At 39.8% G+C, this 26,315-nt stretch overlaps 1 protein-coding gene across 1 annotated transcript in view; it reads right to left on the bottom strand.

Annotated features, from left to right (window-relative positions):
* AGBL1 (AGBL carboxypeptidase 1) overlaps positions 1–26,315 on the bottom strand; it is a 274,834-nt gene that overhangs the window by 118,729 nt on the left and 129,790 nt on the right. The window contains exons 18-20 of the mRNA XM_074155673.1: positions 20,243–20,372; positions 15,306–15,437; positions 10,960–11,136 (exon numbers count right to left, since the gene is read on the bottom strand). Coding sequence (XP_074011774.1) covers positions 10,960–11,136; positions 15,306–15,437; positions 20,243–20,372 — 439 coding nt within the window. The remainder of the gene's footprint in view (positions 1–10,959; positions 11,137–15,305; positions 15,438–20,242; positions 20,373–26,315) is intronic.

Below are 26,315 nucleotides of genomic sequence, written 5' to 3'. Positions count from 1 at the left end.
TTTGTTATAGAAAGAAAAATAGATAGAAAAGATAACATAATTAGTACAAGAGTTTAGCACACATGAAAAAATAAATCTGGATTGGAAACAAAACAAAGAAATCAACCAAAGAGACAAGAACAGGGTAGAACCAGGATGTATCGACAGATTTTGAGACTGGAGAGAATGAATAGACCATCCAATGGTCTGAATAAATAGAGGAGACCAGGGGACCCAGGGGTAGATCACAGAGGCATAAGGATAGCAGTGAACATGGGTAGAGAGCTGACAGATCAAACAGACTGGGAATAACTACAGCTGCAGGACGTGCGTCTTCCAGGGATACACAAACCAGCAAAATGATGGAACGGAGAAAGAAGGCAGATCAGATTTCAAAATAGAGTTCACATTTAGTGATGGACAGCATATACATACTATAGGCACCAACTAGTGGAATTCACTGCTGCAGGAAGCCCTGTCTGAGAAAAGATTACGAAAGGAGATGAAAAAGTGCCATAATTATTCACAAAGAAAGTAGCTCATTATTTCAAGGTTTTGATAATGGTAATCAGGCCTCATGCTGCAGTGGATGAAGTGGAGGAGAGGCAGGTCAGGCTGGTAGGATTATTTTCTTTCCATGTCTTAGTGTAATTGAATCAGTTGCATTACAGGCTGGTTTTGTTCTCTTCTGAGCCGTGAGGAACCAGCCGCTGTATGAGGCAGGATACCTGATTATATGGACCAATGGTCTGATCCAGCATGGCAAATGTTATGATCTTAAGAGGAGAAAAATCGATCTTTGCAGAAAATCCTGTGTGTGAAAGACTTTGAAATTTAGATGATTCTAAAATCCATGCAGAGCGAAAGACAAACATGGCTCTTTTAGCCTGTGCTTTTGCCACCTCCCCATTCTTATTTTCCATGCCTGAGGAGTTCATGATTAGACTAGGAGCTTCATCAAAGGGCAATTTTCAGCTGCCAAATAGATTTGTACAATAAATCCACACGGGGCCAGATTAACAAGCAAGAGAGACATCAGAAATCAAAAAGCTAGCTACTGTAATTCCACAGAAAACTTGAAAGGATGATGTGCAATGATATTTGGACTTTTAAAGGGACGCCATTGAAATACTGCAGTTAGTTTTCATTAGGAATGTTGCTTTTCTATCCCTTATCCTCCCCAAGACATTTTTTTCTTTAGCAGACTGCAATCCCTTGGGCATTCAAGGTCATGACATTCAGGATGGTTTAGTGGCTTCAGATAAAACAGGAACATTCCATCCAGAAAAATCACACACGTGTGTGACTGCAATTTCTGTCACCACTATAATATTTATAATAGAAAATTTAAAATAATCTTTAAGCATCTAGTTTGCTTCACTTCTGTAGTTTTCTGTTTGCTCTAATAATTTGTACTGTGAATGTAGCTAAGGCTCTAACAAATCCACATCTGAAGTCAAACCAGGTCCTCAACTATCCCAATAAACTGAATAAACACAATTCAGAGATTAGTCTGACCACAAATTGCTAGTCATTTTCAGCCTTCTGGCACTACAAAAGACAGTTTGACTTCTGAGCGTGGCAGCATTGATTTTAATAACAGGAGAGTTTGTTCCTCCTTACAACACATGGAAGGACCCTCTCCCTCTGTCACAAGGTGATAGGGTTTGCTGTTTTTATGTCTCTGCACGAGTACACTGGGTTTGTTCATTTTCAAATGGGGCCACAATAACAGTATCTTGCCAGCAGGGTGAAAATATGGAGGTCAGCCATTGATTCGTATCTTGTTCCCTCACAAAATGCAATCTCTTCTCCATGCAACCTCAAGTGCAATTGCAAATGGATTTTTTTGCTTCAAGCATCTAGGTTGCCCAGATCTGTAATGTCAAAACCTGGGATTCTTCCATCTAATCCTGCTCTCTCAAATTCTAGAAGATGGGTATGACAGGGTGCTTGCACTTCTGATTCCTTTTGCAGGGAAACAGTTTGATAACCCCCTCTAAGTCAGTACCTATCACCTCCTTTCTCACGTACAGCATTGGAATATGGAGCCAGGTTGCAACCAAGTATCTAGGGAAGCGGAAACGCAGCTGAGGGAAAGATCCCATAAACAACGCAGAAATATCACTTTTTTTACAACACACGGGGGGAAAAAAGAAATCTAGAGGAACATCAGCATTCAAGACAGGAAAGAATTGAGATAATCTGTTTCCCACTCATCAGCCTCAAGGAGTTTGCAACGTCCCTTGGTTTAATAAAAAGCAAACCACCAACTAGAATTGTTAACATCATTAGCAAGTGAAAGGAATGTAGGAGATTGCAGGGATTTGTTGGGAACTGGGTTCCAAACAGAAGGGTAAACAGTAGAGCTAAGACAACTGGTCCCATTATATGATGGTGGAAAAGAGTGGGCTGAGAAAGAGGTACACGATTGCTCTGCTTCACTATTCTGCACTCCAGCCATGTCCTTTGAACCTCAACAGAACTGGATATCTCCCAGCTTTGCACAGTCAGATCTATTATGATCTCACCCCGTCGTCATTTTTTATTGTGCCATAATTTAACCACATGGCATGGGACCTATTCTCCAGTTACACAGCCAGTCAGCACCCAATAATCTATCAACAGTAGAGACAAAAGAGTTGATTTAAGATACTACTTCTGCCAAAGGGCTGAAGATTGAGCCAGGCTGTCTGCTTAGGAGCTGACATCCCCTTAGCGTCAACTTTAGAATTGGTTCCAAACGGCAGAGAAGCTAGCAAATTTTTCACTTCTTTGTGGTTCGGGACCATATTTTTCTCCTTCTGTAACAGGTTTTTACCAACAAAATCTGGGTTAGGATATAGCACCTATATTTTCTGCCAAGCTCTGATTTGCATTCTATTTCTTAACCTGAATAACTAAGTAGGAGAGAAAGTGAAACGTGATTTGCATGACTCTGAGGTCCTAAAATGGGACCTAAGTTCCCATGTTCTTCTATCTACAATCTTCTGTCTGTTCCATTTTATGCTGTTATCTTCAGCACTCCTGTTTCTGCAGCTTCTGCAGTGTCTTTACATTGAAGGAGAAGGAATCTAGGAAAATATCCATGCACATGAAATGGCATGAGGGCACCACTCTTGAGCCCTAAGTTATCTGCTAGGACTGCTCTGTGGCAGCCTGCAACATCACCCTGGGATGCCCATGGACTAACTCATTTGTCTCAATATAGACTAACAGGATAAGAAAGCACAGGTTATCTGGACACAAACCAAAAGAATGTAATTTCATCCTAATCACTATGATGTTCTGGCAATTAAATTTCATAAACTACACATTTTGGAAACATTAACAGGTCTGCCCATTTCCATATTGGAAAGATTCATCACTCCTGTGTGAATATGCTGTGTTAAAAGCTAAGTCTGGGACTGAAATATCTGGAAATGCCAGAGATCAGTACTAACCTACACTATACTAACCTTGGTACACAAGTACTAACCTTGGTGGGAAAGTTCAGAACAGAATCACACAGCAAGCTTAAAAGACTAGAGCAGTGGGAGTAGGCTGTGATTTCACTTCCCTGTGGCTCATTCTCACTAGAGGTGCCTCAAACTCAGTTTGAGTTGTGTTAAAATCACCACCGTGACAGCCCTTCTGTACAGACTTTCCCATTTTCTTTATTCAAAGGTCTGCAGTTAGAATAACTTACCGACCAGTACATGACTAAGGATAAAATCTAGTGCTGCTTCTGGCTTTTATCAGCAATGGAGCTGGCAGAGACACTCTTGTTTCCTTCCAGACAGGGTCTAAGAGGGAGGGAACACATTCACAAGCTATTCCCACTGCATTGATAACGCATCCTTCCTTCCAAGAATGTCAAGGTCTCTGGAATATCTCTTCAAAGCCAATTATCCAAATCTACCCTGATGCAACACCACTGAACTTAGCAAGTCAGGGATACAGCTGGCTCAACATCACAGGAGAAGTAATTAAGATAAAACATAACAATTTCAATTAGTATCTTCATCTATAATCCAGCTAGCATCAGTGATCATCTTTTGTAATATATATAAAAAATTTCCAATATATTATTCTTCAGGTATACATCAATAATGAGAAAGACTAAAATACTGTTGCTCAGTGCACCCTAACAATTCTTGTGTTGGTTTTTAGTGCTTCCTGAGTGCTTTGGGGACAGGAAGGCTGAAGAAAGGTATGAGTCCATTCTTCTCCATTAAGTGTCATTCTCTGCTGTTTCTAGTAACCATATGAGTTCAAACACAATGGAAGGTCCCTCAGTCCCGTAACACTTGAATCTTTCAACCCGGGAACAGGAAAGCAGATGGCCCGAGTGACAGCTGAAATCCACTGCAGCAGGTGCCAGGGAGGACTTCTTCCAAAATCTGTTTCATGGCAGCATTCATGGGACACCTCAACAGATGGACTACCACACAGTGTTTAGTAGGCAACCACCCCTATACTAACTTCTTGAAAGCAGCAAGGAATTATTCAGTTGCCCTGAGAAAACAGTTGTTGTTCGTACAGTAGCAAACTCAGTCTATGGGATTAAGAGACCATTGCTTTTTCAGAGTCATTCATAAAACACCTACATTTGGCAAACACTTGGAAGGGGGGCAAAATGCTTCGAGCAGTCACACTAGTGTCAGAAATTGATCTTGTCCTATATAGGATTAAAAAAAAACCCAAACCAGTTCCCCTGCCCCCAAAAATCCCAAACAAAGAAGAAATAAGCCTTCTCTGGAAATGATGACAAGTAAAATGACCCTACTCAACTACTGAGCTCTCTGAAAACTGCAAGGCTAAACTGACTGTGGGATGGATCAGGAAATGGGAAGACAGAGCATGGAAGCCTGAATTACCTTCTTGCAAAATTTACAGACTTTTAAATGCACATAAATGGCCCTCCCAAGTGACAATATTGAGCACCTTCAACAAAGTACAACAGCAATAACACCCATGACTCTGGGAACAGAGATAATATAAATATCTTGTGAATTTGGTCACACTTGCCTTAATACAACTGTCTTATTACCCATCAAGAAAGATAAGACCAGCCGGAATAGTCCTACTAACAAGCTCCAGTTTTCTTGGAGATGTAAGGCCCAAAGTTCCCCCAGTTCTGTGAATTGCTTTTCCAAACAATCTGAGGGCACCAAAGCCAACACAACTTCAAACTCCTATTGTTTAATGTGGCACGAACCAAACAGATTGGAGCACAATTAAGCATGTGATTTCTCTAGTTGGTGTTACTAATCAAATAATGAGAAACAAACAAAAAACCCCAATAAAAACACTAATGAGGAAAAACCCTGCAGCAGTTCATATAAGAACCTACAAGTCTCTAAGGAAGACAAGCACCCACCATCTCCTAATTTCTTTCAAAAGAAACCCTTTCTCTTTTCTCTTTCCCCACTTCCTAAATACCATTAACCCTTACATAGTTTTATGAAGTGAAACCCACACGCCTAAAAGGTACAATTAGAATATCTTACAAATTTCATCATCAATCAATTATTGCAAGGGGTTGGCGGAAATAAAAGCAGCAGGAAAAAAAAGCAAATAGGATGCAAACTTTTGCCTTGGGTAACAACTTAAGGAAACTGAACAAACCCTTTCATTTGAACCTTCAATCCTTAGATTACTATTAGATAACTATTTTTTCTATACTTTTCTTGCTATTACAGCTGCTTCCAATTTGAGCCACTTTGGACCAGAACTGGAAGCAGAATTATCAGAAAGAAAATCATTCTCTCTTATTCTTGGCATCTGCTTTTGAATGAGATCCCCAGAGCACAGAGGGTCAGCTAAACACACGTTTTAAAGATGACTTTTTTTGAAAAGAAACTTTTGAATGCTTTTGAGACTTACCCATACTTAGGAAAAGTGTAAGCTCTTGGGGTCAGAAGAAATCAGAAATGAGGAAAAGCCTGTCAGACTTGCAAAGATTATGTAAACATTTTACAGAAATGTACACCAGAAAGCATAGAATATATATTATTTCTTTGCTTTTTCTTTCTGCAAGTACCTATCAAATATGCTTTTATGGCAAGAATATTGCTGAAACCATTTTTGTTGGTGGCTGAATACTGGCAAGAAGCCAAATTAAAATTATTTGTTAAGTTTGTGCACCAGACTTCCAATTACCAGAACAATATACATCTTACTGGAGAACAGAAGTAATATCATGTGACCTGCAAACTCCATCAAAACAACTCAATTTCTGACCATTAACTCTAATAAATTGCTTATGAATAAAGCATGCATAAAAATGCCTCACAGAAATTTGGTAAATAATCTTCAATAGTAAGGAAGATGAAAAAAGTATTTCATTGCCTAAAGATAACTATAAAGAAATAGTGCTGTAATTTAATGGACAAATCATACATTGATAACAATTTAGCTAATTTGGGCAGGAACAGTTCAAACCAGATAAATCCACCTCTGAAGAGGTAGAAAGAGGAAAGACTTTCATCTCAGCATGTTGCTTAAGTTCAGCCACATTACCATGGTAAATCCCTGGTTCATCACTCATTTTAAATAATTCAGCCCACGCTAGCCAGGTTAGAGGGGATGGATAATATGAGGTCTTCCAATTTATTAGACTAACTCTCACCACTTTTGTCCAACAAAGACACTTTGAACCACTATCAGTAAGTCTTACGAAGTATGGCCTTTCTGCTTGATGCTGCTCTCTCTGCTTCCAGCATCTCTGCAAAGGGATGGCTTTTCCCTCTAATCAAGTCCAACAAGAAAATTTGGGGTATTCAGTTCCTCTGACTTAGAAGCTTTAGACTGGACAGAAAAAAAAAAAATATTTTTTTTCTTAGCTCTCCCAAGGCTTTCTTCAAAGAGGGACACATATCACTAGTAAAATCTCCTTCAAAGGGCACTGTCAAGATATCTGCAATAATTTTAAAACTCATTTGTTACTACTTCTTGTTTATAATCCCTTTGAAGCAAGGAGCTAAAGTCTATTTCTGTCAGTACTACCTCTCCTCCAGCAGGCATAAAATGCCAAGGAAAATCCTTTTCCAAGATAGCATAGAGCATGAAGCTGAATTTTTGATATTTGCTATATTACCAAGACATACAGTTTGGAACTCAGCTGTATACCATGGCACAAAAGATATTAATTTGTAGGAGGATAGATGCAGTAATGAACTGAACAGCACAGTCCAATATGCTATAGATGGGTCTTAATTAGTAGGCCAGGTAACAAGGAATCGAGAAGAATGGTGAAACAGTGTAACATGATAAAATGTAGTAGAGCAAAGAGATATGGGAGTTTAAAAATTAATCACGCATGAAACTCAGGAAAATGTCAATATGTGTCACTGGAGATTTGATTCGTTTGGGGCCATGACTGCACCTGTGCTCAGCAGAACTTCTTACAGTACAGCCTTGCTTTCAGTCTTTTAAAAATCGAAGATGAGAAGGGGCTCAACATCCCACAAAAGGGAGGGAGCAATAAAATCTCAGGGTGAGCTGGAGGGGTAAAGGCCTTCACACAAGAAAAGAAATGATAAGCAGGTTTTTTTGGTTGGTTTTTTTAAAAATTGTATTCTGTTTTGACCATAGGGTTGTAAACTGGCAGAAGCAGAAGGGAGAATTCCCTGTGGAAATTGGCTGCTTTGGTTTTAGCAACTTTCAAACAGAGACACCGCTCCTCTAAAGACTAAATTGGGCAATCCAGACAAAATGAAAAAGAGTTTGGATATTTTTTTCCCCCTTCTTTTCTTCTTCCTTAGGTTGAACAAAACCTTAGATAAGATCAATAGTTTCTTTAGTTTTATGCTTCGCTTCCTTAAGGGTAGTTGGCTTATTGTGTTTCCATTGATCACACAGACAGGGAGATTCGACAGAGACAAACCATCTTTTTTCTCCTCTCATTTCCGCCCTCCTCTCCATTTGAAATCAAATGACTTTTAAACGAGGCTGGGGTCACTATTCTTTCTCATTTACATATCAATAGTACCAAATTCCTGCCTTATCTTTCAGTCACTAAACTATTTTAAAAATGAAGGCTACATTTCAATTCAAGAGAGGACACACACATTCCTTGAAAAAAACGCTAGCAGCAGCTTTTCTGGACTCTCTATCAGGAAAAACTAAGTCCTGGTTTACCTCAGCCCTTCCTCGACATCTGGTGAGAGGGAGCACACTTACCAGCCTTGTGCAACTGATATTTTAACCTCTTGCAGCCTCTATAAGGCTTTCTTGCTCTTCCTAAATCCTTTGCACAATCCCTATCAGATGTCCCTGTGCAACTCCAAGCACTGTATTTCTGTGCTCACAATCAGCAAAGAGGCTACTTGAATGAATCACTTTCATCACTTACAAGCAGGAAGAAAGCTAAGGACCAGGATCCAGGTCTACTGTGCTCTGTTAGAAGTTTGACCACTGATTCACTGAATGATGCCGGACTTGAGAGCCTCTGCTGCATATGAGATGTTTTAAATCTGAGCTGCTGTTTGTACTGTACTTCAAGGTATAAAAGTATCAAAAACATAAGGGCGTGCTTGTCCAGGGGAGATTCTAGATACATCCCCTACAGGGAGATCAATCCTATACAATTAAGAAACTGATTCACAGTTAAACACAGATCTACTAATCCAAACACCAGAAAGCTCTACATTTAGGATGCCGACATCTCCTGCCCTAGTGTTGGTCGCAGTCTACTGTTTACACACACATCAGCTTGAGGGTCCAAGAGCAAAGAACTCAGGCAGGAGGGTCTAGAAAAACTTGATCTCTTATGTGATAAATTTCCAGTTTGCAGGAATAATTTCAAGGCTTCCAGATACTAATGAAGTAATTTTGGCTTGATAGATGGCAGTTGAGTATTAAACGGTATTATGCAATGGAATCTTCAGGTCAGCCTGTCAAGTCCATACCCTAAGTAACCCACTTGTAAGAACAAGGAAACAAGCAAGCAAGAACCAAGTCTAAAGACCGCTAAAAGGAAGAGGAAATAGCTTGTTAATATCAATTATTTTAAAGAGATAGTTCAGGTATTTATATGCAGTTCCAGCATAAATGTCAATGTAAGAAATTACATTCCATTTTGATACCAACAAGTTAGGTATGTAGCATACTTGGAAAAAATAAGTGGAAATACTTTAAAGCTGCCTTTAAATCAGAGAAACCACAAAAAGTGTATGTATTGTCATTATGAAGAAGAAACGTGGAAGAAATGCCCCCTCATGGGAATATCTATGTATCCTCCATCTTTGAGATGCATGATAATCCTAAACAAAGTGAAAAAAAAAGGGGGATATATAACCTCATAAAAAATAACACAATAATCCAAGTGGGACTCAGCTTTTCAGGGTGTTCCAAATGGAAATTTTAGAACTGCTTTACAGCTTACAGACTTTCTTATGGGCCATGAGAACACTGGGTTCTGTCACCAGTCACAAGCCCTCATATGTCAACTTGCTCTCGTCCTCAGTGGCTGCCTGTGGTCCTGATCAGCGATGAGAAACCGGACAAGAAATAACGTAGAAAATAATTTCACACATTTTAAAGGATTTATTCAAAAAAAGAATCCTGAGCCATCTGCATTAAGTCTTTCTGCTTATTTTTGGTGCCTCTCCTATATCATACAGGGCCCCTGTGGATGGCACAGTCCTTACGTGCAACATCTGAATGTGGCATTTAGTGTTCTTTTTCTACTATTTCAGCATATAATGGCACAAATTAAGCAAATTTGGGTTAGAGACCTCACAGATGTTGAAGGAGGAGAAGAACAAATCATTAGATATTGATACAATCTGATGTGTCGCTGGTTTTAGGTGTTACTGTGGTTATCTAGGAAATCAGTGAAACCCTCCTCTACGGAGATCACTAGGAATTTTGTCATTGACTTCAGTCAAGGTAGATTTTCCCCCACTGTCTAAAAAAGATTCAAAACCACTGTCTTGACCTGTGGTGCCTATTAAAAAACCATTAGCACTTCTCAGGAGTAGGGAGTGTTAGATGTAATGCCCAGGGCTATTATATTCTCTTTCTTTAAACTGTCTGCTGTTTTTTTCTTCTGCCTTTCCTGTCTTGGAATTGATGTGTGTATAGTAGAGCATGGTTAAAACAGCAGCTGAGTACTTCCTGGCTGCATTCTACAGAGAGGTAAAAGGATTAGTATAGAGCTTCAAAAGATAATCATTTGAATGTCTTATTAATTAATTGTTATTTGTAATAATGGCTCCTTTCTTAAGGGTCTTTTAGGATCTTTAACTGCTTATTAATGCTGTATAGATAAGGATTGCTCCCTAGCGGGAGAAATGAGGTGGAATATGGAAGCCTTTCAATGAAAGCAACAGGTTTGGGAAGGAACAAGAGAGAGAATACACCATTTGAGTGAATGGAGAATTATGATCACTCAAATACAATTACCAGAGTTCATCCTGTGTACTTAAAACGTGCCAAGAGATCTCACAGACCAATGTCTCTCATGCATTCAGTACAAGTACAGCCCTTCCTACGAAGTCTGGAACTTCATTCGATGTGGAGTACCGGTCTGTCTAGATGACAGTCATAGGCATCACTTAAGCTTGAGCTCATGGACAGCTGTCAAAACGAGCCTTAGATTATTGACCTTTGGCTGTCAGTAACGGGCAACTCCAAATGCAGGATTCTCAGTGCAAGCTCTTAAATTTAGCCAAGTGAATGCTCAGGTAACTAGCCCATACCAAAGTGCGCAGTGCCACTAATATTCGAGTAAACTACCATAGAACTAGGCTCAAAGATGTCCATATGACCTGCCAACACATTTTTTACAACACCGTGAATGCCCTTATAAGGATAGGTGCTCTGTATCATCTCAAAAACACTCATTCCTTCAGCTCAATGCTTGTGGCTCCAGACTTGGGTCCGGAGAGAGCAGACAATGCGAAGCATAGTCTCCTCCACTTTGCCCTTCTAAGCTCATGAAATGTGCATTAGAACGGTGGCAGCACAGGGTTCTTTGAAAGATTTACTCACTTTGTAGAGTCCATGGCTGCAGCCACAGTACGTGCTCTCCATGGTGTAGCTCCTCAGCACACCTATTTCCTTCCATACCACCACCCGGGCCGTCGACTCCCGGGACTTCTCCACCAGGAAGCTGCAGCTGTTCATGACAAAGGCAGGGGCCACCTTATCCAGGATTTTAGGAAGAGTCTATGAGAAAATATCAGCAGCAACGAGAAATAAATTGAACAGTTGTGCATGTGTTTATATCATACACATATATACAGAGACCTGTGTTTTTTAACGTGTACATCATCAAATCTATCTGTAGCAACTGTTACTGAGAACTCCAACCAGTACATTATGTCCTTCCCATGTGAAATCCTCAGATTCTTCCATTTGTTTCATCCCAAAGACTGAAATGCAAAATATCCTGTACGCTTTGTATATCTCACTCAAAAATCAAACATTTTCACACCCACTAGTCTGGGACTACTGAAGTCACAGAGATTTGTTTTCAAGATGCTTCAACATTACAGAATCACAGAATCATATGGGGTTGGAAGGGACCTCTGGAGATCATCTAGTCCAACCCCCCTGCCAAAGCAGGTCGTCCTAGAGCAGGTTACACAGGAACTTGTCCAGGCGAGTTTTGAACATCTCCAGAGATAGAGACTCCACCACCTCTCTGGCAGCCTCTTCCAGTGCTCTGCCACCCTCAAGGTGAAGAAGTTCCTCCTCATGTTTAGATGCAACTTCCATTACCCTACACCTTCCCGTTGTGCTGCTAAGAAGGCTCCAGTCATAGTTCAGTACCTGATATTCCCATTCTCCCCTCTCCACCTATTCTATATCTCTTCCCATCATCCATCCACAATTTCACAAGGCATTCAGCTATGGAAGGAGTTTTGTCTGAACCTAGTACAGAGCAGAGACAGGGGTTGTGTATTCTCATGGAAGGTCGCACATAATTATATGAAAATAGAGCTCAACATTTAACTAACTTGTATTGTGAAACCAAAATATTCTCAGCTGAGCCCCAGTGATATATTTTATACACTTCATTTAGAGAAGCACAATAAAAAATAATCATGAAAAACCAGTAAAAATTACATTCTAGCCCTGACTGGTTTTCTTATTCTAGAAATTGTATTTTCCAAAGTCTATAAACACTCCTAATATTCTGTAGTATCAGATATTTCCACCAGTGCAGAGGCAACACTTACTTAGTCATTACACAAAGCTAAATGTGTTACTTTTACACTCTATAAAAACATATACTGGATACATTAACACTCTGTGTAGAAACTGGACCTTTATGTACACATACACACAGGCTTGTGTGTATGACATGAGTACGTGTAAATTTTAGTGCTGGTGTACTAATCATAACATGAGCCAAAAGACCATTTGATCCATCTAGAGAAGAGCGAGCACAATGAGGACATTCATTATTTCTTTGATGACTTTGATGAGCTTTCTTAAGCATCTGAACTGAATGGAATCATATAGAAGGAGTTCCCACTTATTGCTAATGGCATTTACCCTTGAATTTCATTCAGTTTGAGCGGTGAAATCCAAACAGCTAATTTTACTTTCCAATAACAATCAGTTTCACTGACTGATTCTGAGCAATTGTAGTTACGTTCTGTTAAGCTTTACTTCATAAGACTATATGGGAATATTTAGTTTTATTGAAAGTGAAACCACTTCTTTTCCTAAAACACGTTTGATGTAAATGATAAATCTTTGACCTAAACTATTTTGCAATATCTCCTGCAAAAATGCTTAACTGTACACATCTGAAACAAAAAGGCAATTTTCATTTTTCAGCATATTCTGGCTACAGCTTTCAATGAACTTAACCAGTTCTATAAGGTATAGATCTAAAGATCTATAAGGTCCATTTTTCAAATAAAAAAAAAAAGGAACAATGTAAGAGATTCCATTTTAAATCTGATACCACTGCGAGCCTAACTCTTAAGGCAAGATCTCCAGCGCGCTCCCTTTCCTGTGGGCACACGGAACAGAGGAATCTTTAAAACTGACTGTTTGCTGTAGACTAAGCATCCAACATTTCTGGATTGCCTTCAGAGTGCTATTTGCTGCATGGGGAACACAAAATAGCATGCTTTCATGCAGTGCTTCTAGGCTTTCCTGGATTTGGGTTGAACAGGAATTAAAAACTGCAGCAAAGCCATATCACCCTGATGTTTATAAGCCTCAGCACAATCATGTGATTGAGTTAAACTGGATGTGAAGGTTCAGATAGTTTTCATTCTGCCCTTATCTGAACCAACACGCAGATTTTTTGTAAATATATACTATCAAATACAATAATCAGATCCCTAATCTGGTTTAGATTTTTAAAACAATTGAAATTATATGCATAATCAATCTTTTACATTTAATTAAATAAAACTGCTGGCGGGTAACAGTAATGTCTCTGTACACAGGACTCATTTAGGAGCATTAGCAAACCTGAATTTAGTATTCTTTTCATTTTAGCAGCGTTCGCTGGATTTCACACTAATGGTTCTTTCTTCTCTACTTATTCTTCTCATTAATTATCTTCCAACAGTGTATTTTGAAAGAGTGAAAACACACCCTTTTTAAGGATGCTTTTATGTTAATGCAGCAGTGTGACTGTGCGCCCTTTCTCACACACAGTTGGATTTAGCATGTACAGCAGCAAAGGGAGCTACTCCCCTCACACAGGATCCTGTCCATAAACCTCCAATCCTATCAGGAGAGAACAGAATTATATTTCTTTACTGATGTCCCTGCAAAGATTGCTGTCAAAGGGGCCTGGAATGACTATCAAAAGGACAAATCTTTAGGTTAGGCTTTGTGATGCCAATGCTGTGCAAGTCACCCAAGGCCACCAAATATTAGAAAGTAAGGAAGACTCTTACTCCCGTATATTGCCAAAGCTACAGCTGAGTCTATGACCTATGAGGCAAAGGCTGTTCCAAAAACATTTTCTTGAAGTATTTGCTTCCTGTTGAGAAAAATCAATCATGGAGGCCAGATTAATCCTCAAGTACCTGCAGGAGGCAGGAGAGAAACCTGTGAAAGGAAGCAGGTCTGAGACGGGACTGATTTTCTGCTGCAGTTTGCAATTGCAGATGTGCTCTCCTCTATACCCATTTTCCACTGCCTAAGGTGGACAAGGGTAACCCATAGGCAGGAACTGCAGCGGGCACCCATCTCCCTTTTTGTGCAAGAGAGAGGATTTGAACCACAAAATCTTTCTTATAGACGGTTGTCAAGTATTCTTGGACAGCTTCGGAGCTTCGCTCCTGCTTTCTTTGTGGGAGGTTCAAGACAGGCCCCAGATGCAGAAAAGAAGTATTTGAATTCTGTTTGTGTGACAGCAAACCATCTTCAACCTTTTCAAGTCCTTTGAATTCAAACACAGCAAAAGATGTCCTGACTTTAAGTACCTTCCCTGCTTTCTTTGTGAAACAAAGTGTTTGCCACAGGGACCCCTCATGATGAACGACAGAGAACTTCCTTCCAGGAAAGTTTCAGTATGCTGTGTACAATGCCATGAGAAGAATGCGGAAGATGTGGCATCCTTATGGGAGGATAATTAGTATTTGTGCTGAAGTAGCAAAAATTATACAGAGATGTAAACTTAAGAAGACTTTTCAACCTCTTTCAGGTTGGAGTGAACCAAGCTATAATTCTATAATCAGTTTAAGGCCACAATTAATGTTTTGTGAAATTAACCTCTTTTAAAACTATAATTAGAGCGTATAAGATTCTTTTTTTTTTCCACAGAAATTTGTCATTTAAGAGGAAGATATCTTCTAAAACAGATTTTAGTATTTGTTCTTTCTAATTTCAGAAAAATTTCCCTCACTAGGACACCAAACACTTGCTGTGGAGATAAGTCCACTACGTTAGATCCATTTGACACCCGTTGAATTCTCTGGTGTTTTCAGTGGGACCAGGAGCATGATGAAGACGAAGCAATTCAACTGAGCAGGACAGTGGCACATTGTCATTTCCTCAGTTACCATTACATAATTCCTATTTATTTTCTTATTATGCTGGAGAGAGGCAAAAAAAGTGTATGTATATTTAGAAATTATAAAACACAAAAAAATACAGCTGTTCTATTTGTCTGTAGCCAAAGATTATAACACAGCATTTTACTAAAATGAGAAAAATAGGGACCCATTATTATTACTCTTGCTAATATCTGCTGCATGAAGGTATTATGAATGATTTGAAACTCTCTGGATTGTTACTCCTCTGGAGAAAGCAAAACTTGCACTTATCTCCACAATTTGTGAGCTGGCCTTATCTTAACGAGCTGCATACATGCCCATACACATCGGTAATTGCAGAAAGGAACAAGACAAACCTACCCTGTAGCCAACATCTTCTGTGATAACTGCTGTGTCAACCATGCAGCCCGCTTGCCACAAGGTCTCCTTGATGCTGCAGCCATAAAGAAACACGTTCTTTCTCTGGGAGTGTCCATGGTAGTCACAGAATACCTAGGGAGAGGGATTTTTAAAAAAAAAAAAAAAAAAGGAGGGAAAATCTTGAAGACTGAAAAAGTTTCCTGGTTTTTCCTAATAACCACTATAAGACTATAATGGGGGGGTTAATGTTTTTTTCAGGTCTCTACAGAGGAGTTTAGACTGTGTCATGCCTATAACCTGTGTCAAACTTTGTTAGTCAGCTGTGTCTTGCTTTATCTATTCAATCTGACATGATCTCAGGGATCCAGAGTCAAGACTCGTGCATTTCCGTCTGCAGCAGAAATAAACATGACACCTGTGCAAGAATCCATGGCAACTCGGGAACATAAGAGTTCATGGTAACTCATGATACAACAACAGAGCAATTTGTCAGGCTTTTTCTACTTCTAAACTCCTGAACTCCAGTATTATCCTCATGAGATTTGAAATCTGTGCTTTCCCAAACTATTAATCATCACTTGGGCTTCTTTAAATTCAAAACCTATGCTACATCATTTTTAGGAAAATATAATTGTGCAATTGTATTGCACAATGCTGTCAGATCTTTGCATGAATTCCTGGAAGCCAAGCACAGAACGTGACCTTATCTTCATAGCAAATAATCTCATTCCACACGGTCTAATCTAGCTGTCTATCTCATCCGTCTCTCTTATGTCAGCTGTCATATAAACTAGGCACAAGGCACATTCCCAGTTTTAGCAGAAGTTTTGATTGCCTTTATAGGCAGATATTGACTCCTATAGAAATGAAAATCACGATTTAATGACCCAAGAGGTAAATATTGACCCAAGTCTTAAAGAATAATCAATCTCAGTGCCCTCTGAGATATTAAGTCGATATACACACTGCTGTTACATATATTCTCCGTGTCTTTATCAGGAATATTCAGAAATCTGTCAATGAAAAGACAAGAATCTCTGAAGAGAAGTAATTGGTTCATTTTAAACCAATATTCACCACTGAGTAGAACAGAGCTTCAAGATTTCATTGAAACAGTTTTCCAGGGCTAATGTTGGAGACAAAAGAATGGGTGTAGGAAGGTAGGGAAGAATTGTGGATCAATATAAAGAGAGACAGGGGAGAAATATCAGGTAAAAAAATATACATATTCTTACATAAATACATATACAAGAAGGGAGAAACAGATGGAGTAGATGAGCTTCTTCCACCAACTGCCAGGGCAAGATTTACCCCAATATGTTTATTTACCAGCTATAGAATAACTAAGTTTAGCTGCAGCAAGTCAGGGAGTTTAATTATCTAGGAATTGAGCGTGTACAGTCTTTCAGCTCCTCTGACAAACAGTAGGTTGTCATACTGGAGAGGCTAAGGCACACATACATAAAGAACCATCTCACTGCTCCTAATTAGCTGGACAATTATACATCTCAGATTATATCCTGCTCTTCCTTTCAGTTTCTGACCTGTCAACATCCCTTCCTGCACCACCGCTCACCTCCTGCTCTCTTTGCAGGGCTCTGGGTCTGCACACCCCTGTCCTGGCACCATGCACTTTCCACACCTGAAGCACGTGAACAGTGACCCATCCAGCAACAACCTCTCCTGCCTTATTGCCACCCTCGCTGCCCAGCACAGGCAGAAAGGGAAGGACAAACAGAGCAGTCTGAGAGCTGCTCATGGTGCAAACCTACAACCGGCATCATTCCTAAAGAAAAAAAAAAAAGCCAATATCGCACAGACCCCAGAAACTCAGGTCCCTCAGGCTGTGTGCATATTTTGCAGGGTTTATGCAACCCCTGCACTTGAAGTAACTCTGTTTGAGCCGCGTGCAATTATCCTGTAATGTCTTCTTCCAAAGAGCTGCTTTTATTGGTTCCCTTAATGACAGACATTTTTCCAGCTTGTATTTCATCTAAGCTATCAGCAACACACAGCCATAGTTTAGGTTAACCACAGGTACCACCTAAAATTTATTCCTATGAATATCAAAGAGGATTTTATAGCTTTCGTCTTATTTCAAGGCAGAGAGCCCAGCTCAATTGGGTATCAATTACCTGCCAATTTACAGAATTACCAACACACAAAAGCCACAATATATTATCTGCCTAAAATATTACTTTACATATCAGAAACCACAGAAGGATGATCAGATAGTCAGATAGCTGGGCTATCTGATCAGTAGCAGGTCTATAATTCTGCACCTCAAGAAACGTGCAGATGAGTCTTTAGCGACAGGTCTGGGAAGAGATTATTGGTAAAGGGTTATAAAAGCCAGGTTCTGTAATACTGCTGCTGTTTAAGGCCACAGGATCTTTCACTGATTGTCACTGGCTTCCACAGCAGAGTCAGTGCTACTGGAAATAATTTCATTCTGCTTGTAAGTTGCATAGAGCTACATTTTAATTAAGTTTTCTGGATAATGCAGTCACTCCCAATGTCTGTAATCAATTGTTCTTTATAATACATTCTTCTGCCTCATTTTTACTCTACAGGGTAGGTTATGCCTCACCATTCAGCCAAAGCTAAGATATATTTTGTAGTTTGAGTACTCAATATGGGATTCTTCCCGGGATGTGTCTGCGGAAACACTAATCAAACTTGGGACCTACCAGTCCTTTTTCTCCAGCCTCTCCTTCCATATGGCTGGGATGCTAACACACACAAGCCAGTCAAAGCCCCAAGGCTTGCATTCACTGGGATATGACTCAAGACACACACGCAAACTTTTATCTATTTAAAGCTCTTTGCCAAGCACTGATCATCCTAAAGGTAAGAATTGCTTTCTAACTCAAAAACAACTCTCCTCATGAGTCACAGAACGAGGCAACTTTTAAAATAAAGGAAAGGCAAAATAGAAAATGGAAAGCAAGTAAATCCATTGGAAAAGAGAACATTTTTAAGTTGTTTTTTTTTTGTTGTGTAAAGTCTCGTTTTTTTCCTTAATAGCATTGTGACAGGACTTTGAGTCTCAGAGTTTTGAGGTAGACATGTCTAGGGTTCTTTTCCTCACAATAAGCAACATCCTTGCAGGCAGATGTTTGTTTCCAAGCTCAATATAATGCCTTTGAATGGCAGCAAACTCTGCTCAGTGCCTAGTCTCTAGAAAGTTCTTTCTGTCCCTGCTCTTCACTGCAGCTCAGACTCTCTGTACAAGCTGTAGGTTCCCTGCCGTGTGCTGCAACTGCATTGTCAACCATAACTTTTAAACCACGGCAAGTTTCTCACCACAAATGCTCAAGGAGTGAGCAAATTCTCTCTCCCCATCAGACCTGGATGCTCCCAGACAAAAGGTCTCCCACACTCCCACTTTCCTGCTCTTAGTTGAAAGGAGATCCCATGCCACAGAGAGCAGCAATGCCACAGTGCATCCAGTCCGTGTCCTACTAGTGTTCCCAGAGCCAACAAGTTTAAAAAAAAAAAAAAAAAAAAAAAAAAGCAGCAGCATTTAGCACAGTGCTGTCTGTAGAAGTTACCAATTAAAATGGCTTTGGTTTGAAAGACTGTTAACTTTAAAATTCTTTCCTTTTCTCCTTCAAGCAGCTTTGAAGAAACTGCTTGCACATCCCCAGGATAAATGAAACTAAATCATTTCACAGAAATCATTTGGCTATCAATGAACTTGGCTCCATGGGATCTTGGAAGAGAAAAAAAAAAAAAAAGAAGAAGAAACCCAGCTCTCTTCTGGAGAAGAGAAAAGGCATTTTTGAGCACATATAAGCTAAAATCAATGTACTCTTCAAAGGCAAAGAAAAATCAGTTTACCAAGTCTGACATGCAGCCTGCAAGTGAGGGAGACGATAGGATCAATAGTCTCCCTTCACTCAGTGATGATGAAAACTTGCACTGAGTGCCTGTTCAACTTTACGCACTGGGATATGACAAGGAGGTTGTATATTAAAAAAGGCCAGAGAGCAAATAGCAGGGTAAAACGAGACTGTACCTACACCACTCTGAACCAAAGGAAAAGGTTGGTGAGTAAATCCACAACTGTGAGTTGAGTTTCCATAATATTCCTCAGACTGCAGAGTTGAACTTCAGGGCTGTTGCCTTAGTCAAAAAACACATTCCCACAAGAATTCACTTAAAGACGCTCACAGACATTTTCACCTTCCCTGGAGCTTTACTCATCACATCGAGAGGGAATTTGGTGTCTTTGGATGTTTCCTGCCTGCCTGTAGCTACCAGTGGCCAACCTGCCAGTCTGTGCATCCACATCTGTTTATTAACATTTGAACCTCCCTGTGGTTTTTCTCCTGAGGTCTCAGAACTATCTTTTCATTCTGCTGGGCAACAAGATTGAGAAGATGGGATGGATCCCAGCCCTATCCCAGTTGCAGCTTTGAGACAAGACCCAATTCTCACACATTTCTAGTACTCCTCAAAACCAGCTGTTTTCTTGCCATCACCAAAGCAGCACCATCCCAGCACCAAAGTTCAGATATTTGGAGGGCTGTTCGCTGTGTTTTTGTGATGGCATGGGTTATTCCAATATAGGCTTTTGCACAGTCCATTCACACTAAACCTTTGTGGAATTTCTCCTATCATTGCCATGAAGATAACAATAACATACTCATAATATTTATCTCAGTTTGACTACTTTGAGGCTACTACAGAGCTTTAAGAAATTCATTTTCTCATTTATATTCCAGGTGTGCAGAGTCTGAAATTTGGAATTGTTGGTTAGAAGATTCAGTAAGTAATAAATGCCCAAGACTTTCAAAACACTTCTGTAAGATGAAAGTGTAACAACACATGATGCTTTCCAAATCTCTCTAGCTCTAAAACAAGAGTCTTCACACAACTACAGTATGCAATCCATGCGCAGTAACTCACAAAAGATCCTGGAAAAGACTCACCAGCGGAGCTCGGCCAATGCTGCGCAGGTAATAGAGAAGACCTTTGGCATGATAAATAGTTGGATGGAGCTGGGAATTGGGTGTCAACCACTGTCTGTTCAGATCATCCCCACTCAGTGAACAACGATGGCTGAAATCAGAAAGCAACACGTGACAAACTAGCAAAGCAACAGCTGATTCCAAAAATTTTCTGGTTCTGGCAAGCTCTGGCACAAGGACAGGGAATGTCAATTACAACACAGATAAAAAGGCTTTGAACATTTGGCTGGAATGAACCAATGGTCCTTATTATATTTCAAAGGTGTTTGTAGTACATGAATTTTATAATTTTTTTCCTTCCAAGGTTTACAGTCCTGAAAATAAATGCACTTTTTCCTTCACTTAAGTATGTACAAATCAAATGACTACTTACAAACAAAAAGCCTTCTGAAATGTTTTATGTTCTATGCTATCTATGAAAGCCAACCAGCTTACGTAGAGGACAGGCTTCTCAAAACCTCCACAGCAAACAAGTACATCCAACTCCTACTCATTTCTAATTGAAGACAGGCACTTGAATCTCTTCGACCAGTCTGAAATATGAATGCACTTAAATTAGATGAGCTGGATATCTCATTTAAGCTTCTCCACTCACAAGAAATGCTGCTATCTAAAGCGCATCAAGATCTTGATGCATGCCACATCGTTATGTAGAACAATTACCTAGCTTCACTGCAAAGGCTGAATAAAAAGCTAAATAAGGATCCCAGATTTGCACTGCGAAGATGTTTCCCTTAGTTGGCTTTAACATATTCTGTTACCGACTTGGTGATCGGTGGAAAATTGTGCAGGATACTGGACCATATGGAGCAGTACATCACTGTACAATTTTGCAAAATCCAACTAATGTCCCTTGTTAGCAACTGTGTAGATCAGAGTGTCCTCACCCTCCTCAAAGGATTTGCTGTAATTTGGTTCATAATTTTCAAATCACAGTGTGCTGATAAAATTCAGGAATCAACCCTCCATAATATGAGATATTGTGGTAGGTCCTCATCATCTCCATACTACCCAGTTCAGCATTAGAATGCTTCTATGGGCATTGTAAACTTAGGCTGGTTTCTGCTTAAAAAAAAAAAATAAAAAAATTCCCAGAAAACCCTAATTGTTGGGTGAATTTCTAACTATGGAGGTGCATCCAGCTTTGCTCTTCCGGCCTCCTAGAACAAAATAAAGTACAAATGTATTCCTGAGGATGTGGTCTGTTGTTGTACTGGCAGAGCCTCATACTGCAGCTCAGGTGTGTTGCATGTAGCATCTTTAACATTATCAATGCCTTGCAAACGATGCTTGAAGAAAAAGGGTGTTAAAGCAGGAATGCTTTAAAAATAAAAATAAAAACCATAAACAACAGAGAACCAGTTAAGAATGGAAGACAAAGAAATAACAAGAGTCACTAAGAATATTTCATACATTTTTAATGTAGAAAAACAAGGTCTCTGATGCCATCTTGGGGTTTCTGGCAACATCACAAGATCCATTCCAAGTTTACTCCAGTTTCCCTGTTAGCTGAATTCCCTTCTTTCCTTGTAATCCATAATTCCCACGTTACTCATTTGGCAAATCGGAAAACATTAGCAATAGCTAACACATGGGAAGTTGGCAAATGCTGCATGATGCTTCTGCCAAAAATTCTACATGAAACATGACAACTTCTGTTATGTTTCTTAAAGGCTCTTCAGATAAAGTTACCTTTAGGCTCACCTCTCCTGATCTTCAGGACAACAGCTGCTCAACTGAGATTAGCAGCTGTATTTCTGCCAAGAACTTGTGTTTCCTTTCAATAGGTACAACTTCACATAAAAAGTCATTGGTTTGCATTCAGAAACTCATCTTTCTCCAGAGTGACTAGTAAAAAATAAGACCCAAACGCTTCTTTGACATGTGTGATGTCTTCCTGCACCACAGTTATATCAAGGAACACGAGTAATTGAAAAATAACAACAGAATTTCCATTCTGCGGGAAAGAATGATAGCTGGATTTTTATTATCATGCTTCAATTTAACACCACGAGGGGGGAAAAAAAAAAGTCTTGTTATTTCAGATCTACAGAAATACTTTTTCAACATTGTCATTGCTTGCAAAAAAAAAAACAACAACCTACTTCCCCTACCTTTCCTGTTGGTATTGGCACTAGTTTATATCTACCCAAACCATCCACACATGTCCCTCTGCTAAAATGCTTGGTACACGCTGCAAGAGTCCAACATACCAAGCCAAACATGCAGGAGAGTAGAAACATGACAACTGAAAACTACCTCTAAAAGGATTCAGTAAATGCAGAGATTAATGTCAAACCAACCCCAAGCTCAATTTTTATTTCACTATTTCTTAGACTAAACTAAAAGCTTCGGTAAAAATTTCCTTATTCCTGCAGAACATATAAAGAAATCCCATTATCTGTAAGAAAAACTCCAAATCGAGTCTATTAACACACTTCAAAGCCAAGTAGACGGTGTGACAAGGCACTGGTGATTCCTACTGCAGAATCTGCTTCCGCCATGGGCCATGCACTGCTATGTGTTACTCACACATGAGCACAGCTTCCAAAACACATGCCAACATTTCTGCTCTTCACAGCACCCTCACTCTTCGGGCAGGTTTTTATCTGTCCATAATACAATTTACCAACTCGGTTGCTCTGATGCAAATTGTGACTTTTCGTAGAGGTGACCCTATGACAAGCCAATCCCTCCCCTGCAGTTCACAGATGCTGCTGGTTGCTTAGTATTAGTTCAGTAAGTGTAATTCAACTCTAAAACAATCATTTGAAAGCTCTTATTGACCGCAGGGAAGGAAGGCAACATCTCTGCATGTAGGCAAGGGCTGGGAGACAAAGTTCAGCTTTGTCCCTTCAACGATTAACATCTCTGCTCATTTAAATGACCTTTAAATATTAGCCCTCAGCCTGGCAGCTTGTATCCACAGCTCTTAAGGAGATGCAGAAATTTAATTAAATTATGAGAGGCTGATTTTTCCCATCCTGCTCCCTCCTCTCGTCATACTGTTAAAATCTGTTTACTTTTGCAGATACCAGTTCCCTGCCAGCCCCGTTCCCCCTTGTTCCTTCCTTTCTTCTCTTTCTTAATAGCGATGACATTCGCAGATAATGGTTTTGTCCGTTATGCTCTGCAACCAAGGGTGAAGGTAAAATATTAAGCTGATCTCAAGTACTGATAGCAAATAAAGGGACTGAGAAGCTGAGACTGGCTTTGAATGTTTGGCAGGATTTAATGAAATGCACTGCTCAAATCAAAGGCACTTCTTACAACACAGTTCCAAGGTATTATATTTGCTTTAAACACTTTATGTGTCTTTTCTGCTTTGCAGCATTAGCAAGACTACCTGCCACCTTGGATGGGACTAGTAGCAGCTCAAAGGAAATTATGAACACGTTTGCCAAAAATAATTCCAGTAAGTAAATAAAACCCCACCTCTGTGCCTCTATACAGACGACCTGTAATTCTGTTTGTTATATATCTTCAACCCGATGCATTATCCAGCTATATTCAAAACAAACTGCATTTCTCTTGTTCACAAGCTTGATGCCTTTGTTACAGCCCTGCCTTCTCTTCCACCTGTAAACAGCCAGGACATTCTTTGATGTGTCTCAGCCTATGGAACAGCTATTAGGGATCTCTGGGGCAGTGAATGGCTACCAGATGGAGCACAGCAAAAGGAGATCAAACCAATCCTTTTGACCTTCTCCAAGCAGACCCTAGTAGTATTTCTGTAGGTATCTGTAGAATGGCTCAAGGGAAGCTATGGAGCTGGTGGAAGGAAATTCTCTGATCCTTACTAACTAAACTTTTCCAAATGGATATGGCCAGAAAACACTGACTATCACAAAGATAAAGGGCAAGGTGTTCAGCACTCACTGTTGCCCAAGAAAAGAAACACTTGGGCAGCCTGTCCTTCAGATATATTCCAATAGTGCCACATACTCTGGTAAGATGAATAAAACCAAAGCATTCAAGCCATGCATTCCCTGGACAAAACATATCTCACGTGACTGGTTCCAAGTAGAGTAAATTCATCCTTAGATGAATTTGTTGGTCAGTGCTAGCTTCAAATATCATCATTACATGCCACCAAGAATATTCCTATTTCTATGCAATCCTCAGCTCTAAAGATATATAAATGCAGGTAGCCATGCAGGAGAACTCCTCTATGAAAACTGGAACCCTGGCATATAAAGTTGCTACACCACAAACAGAAAGTTCAAGTTGAGATTCTGCTTCTGAACCTGTAGGACGCAACTGCACTTCTAACTGAAGCATTAAACTCTTGCTCTGAAAGCAGGGACACCTCACAGGGAGTTAATGAGAAAGGTTAAGTAGCTAAAGAACAGACTCGTTCAGTTTAAGATAGAATTGTATTTAAAATCTGCTTTCACTTGTAAGACCCTGCTTTTAATCTTGTACCTCAAAGCCTGACATTAAGTTTTACTAAAGGTGTGTTTTCTTTGTTGTCTCACTCTTAAGCCTGTTTGGCTTTGAGGGCAAAACTGCACTGAATTCTGCCATGTGTATGGATGGAGAGATGTCATCTGGTCCTAACCTAAGGCTTGATTTGGTCAATGGAAGCTTTTAGTTAGTTGCAATAAGCCTGAACCAGTGCCCTGCACAGGTACAGAAATGGCAGGGGGGAAGTAGAGGAAAAAAGGTAGATACACAGGAAGAATAAAACAAAAGAGAACAGGAGGTGGAGAATAAAGAGATTGCGGGATAAATATAATGTACGAGATATTAGACAAGGAAGAATACAAGAAATGGAGAAAGTCACTTTTTAACGAAAAGATGTTGCTGTGCTTGGAAGATAAAATGATTCAAAGTCTCCTGTCCATTACAGATAAATGGAAAGACAGAGCCCATCATATCGAATGAATGATGTCAGAACTGATAATAACAGCACCTGGGGCACAGGGAACCATAAAATCTAAAGGGATGCATTGTGTTTGATATGTAGAGAGCAGCATCACCGTTCACTGCTCATCTTAAAAGCAGACAGCAGTGCTAGCGTAGGATAAGAATATCTATATAAAAGGAAGTAGGCACAACTAAACATCAGGACACCACTGAGCAGCATGGGGCAGACTCAACCAGACACAGCATGCTGGACTTTATAAATAACTGTTGCCTAGGATGGGAGTAGGAATATTTGAATTAATGTGTTTTGGTCTTGCCATTCAGAAAACTCAGAGCAACCTGGGAAAAAATAAAGATGGGGGGGGGAATCCTTAATTTCTCTTGATTTTAAATCTTGTCAGAGAGCAAGACTCAGTGATGTGATGAAGGAGCAGCACCAGCAAAGCCCTCTCTCATAAATTAAAGGAAGGTGTCAGAAATACAACCATTATTTTGTACCTTTGAGTATGGTTTTGTTCAAGCCCACATGCTGAAACCATTACTATATTCATCACATGTTCATTTCACAGAGATGCTCATCCAACACCATCCAGGCTTTGCATCGTGGTATTGCCCTGTAATGCCAATAATCATTCTAGAAACAGAACATCACCAGAACAATGCAAATATTGGAGGCTTTACACTGAGAGCAATCCAATGAAACAGTATGCTTATGTGATGTAAAACAGTCTGGATTTTCAATGTTTGGATATTTTTCAGAAGCTTCAGAATGACAGCTAACTGGTCTTCCATCCTCTGAAATTTCTGTGTCTTAACGGCATAAGAGAAAATACAAAGTGCTGAAGACCTCTTTGTAGAGCTCTTCATTTAACCTATTTCATTTTATAACCTTATATACAGCCTTGCACTACAGCCGAAATCAAAGATGGGGGATTAGAGGGCAGGGTATTTTTCCTACTGTGCTCTGGACTACACCATTAATTTCATGGCAGAATATCTTTCCCACCATCAAAGCGGGCCACTTAATGGGGATGTCTCCCTTCAGGACATCTCATTTTTGCATCTTGGCAAGCCCCAGGGTTTCCCTGCAGTGAGGGGATCCCCTCACCTGGTTACTCCAAGGGGTGAAAAGGTGATGCTCTTCCTTTGTTCAGGGTGTGAAGGT

This window comes from Numenius arquata, chromosome 11, assembly GCF_964106895.1.
Source record: "Numenius arquata chromosome 11, bNumArq3.hap1.1, whole genome shotgun sequence".
NCBI classification, from domain to species: domain Eukaryota; kingdom Metazoa; phylum Chordata; class Aves; order Charadriiformes; family Scolopacidae; genus Numenius; species Numenius arquata.
The sequence above is the reverse complement of the archived record's forward strand: the minus strand, read 5'-3'. Positions and strand labels throughout refer to the sequence as shown.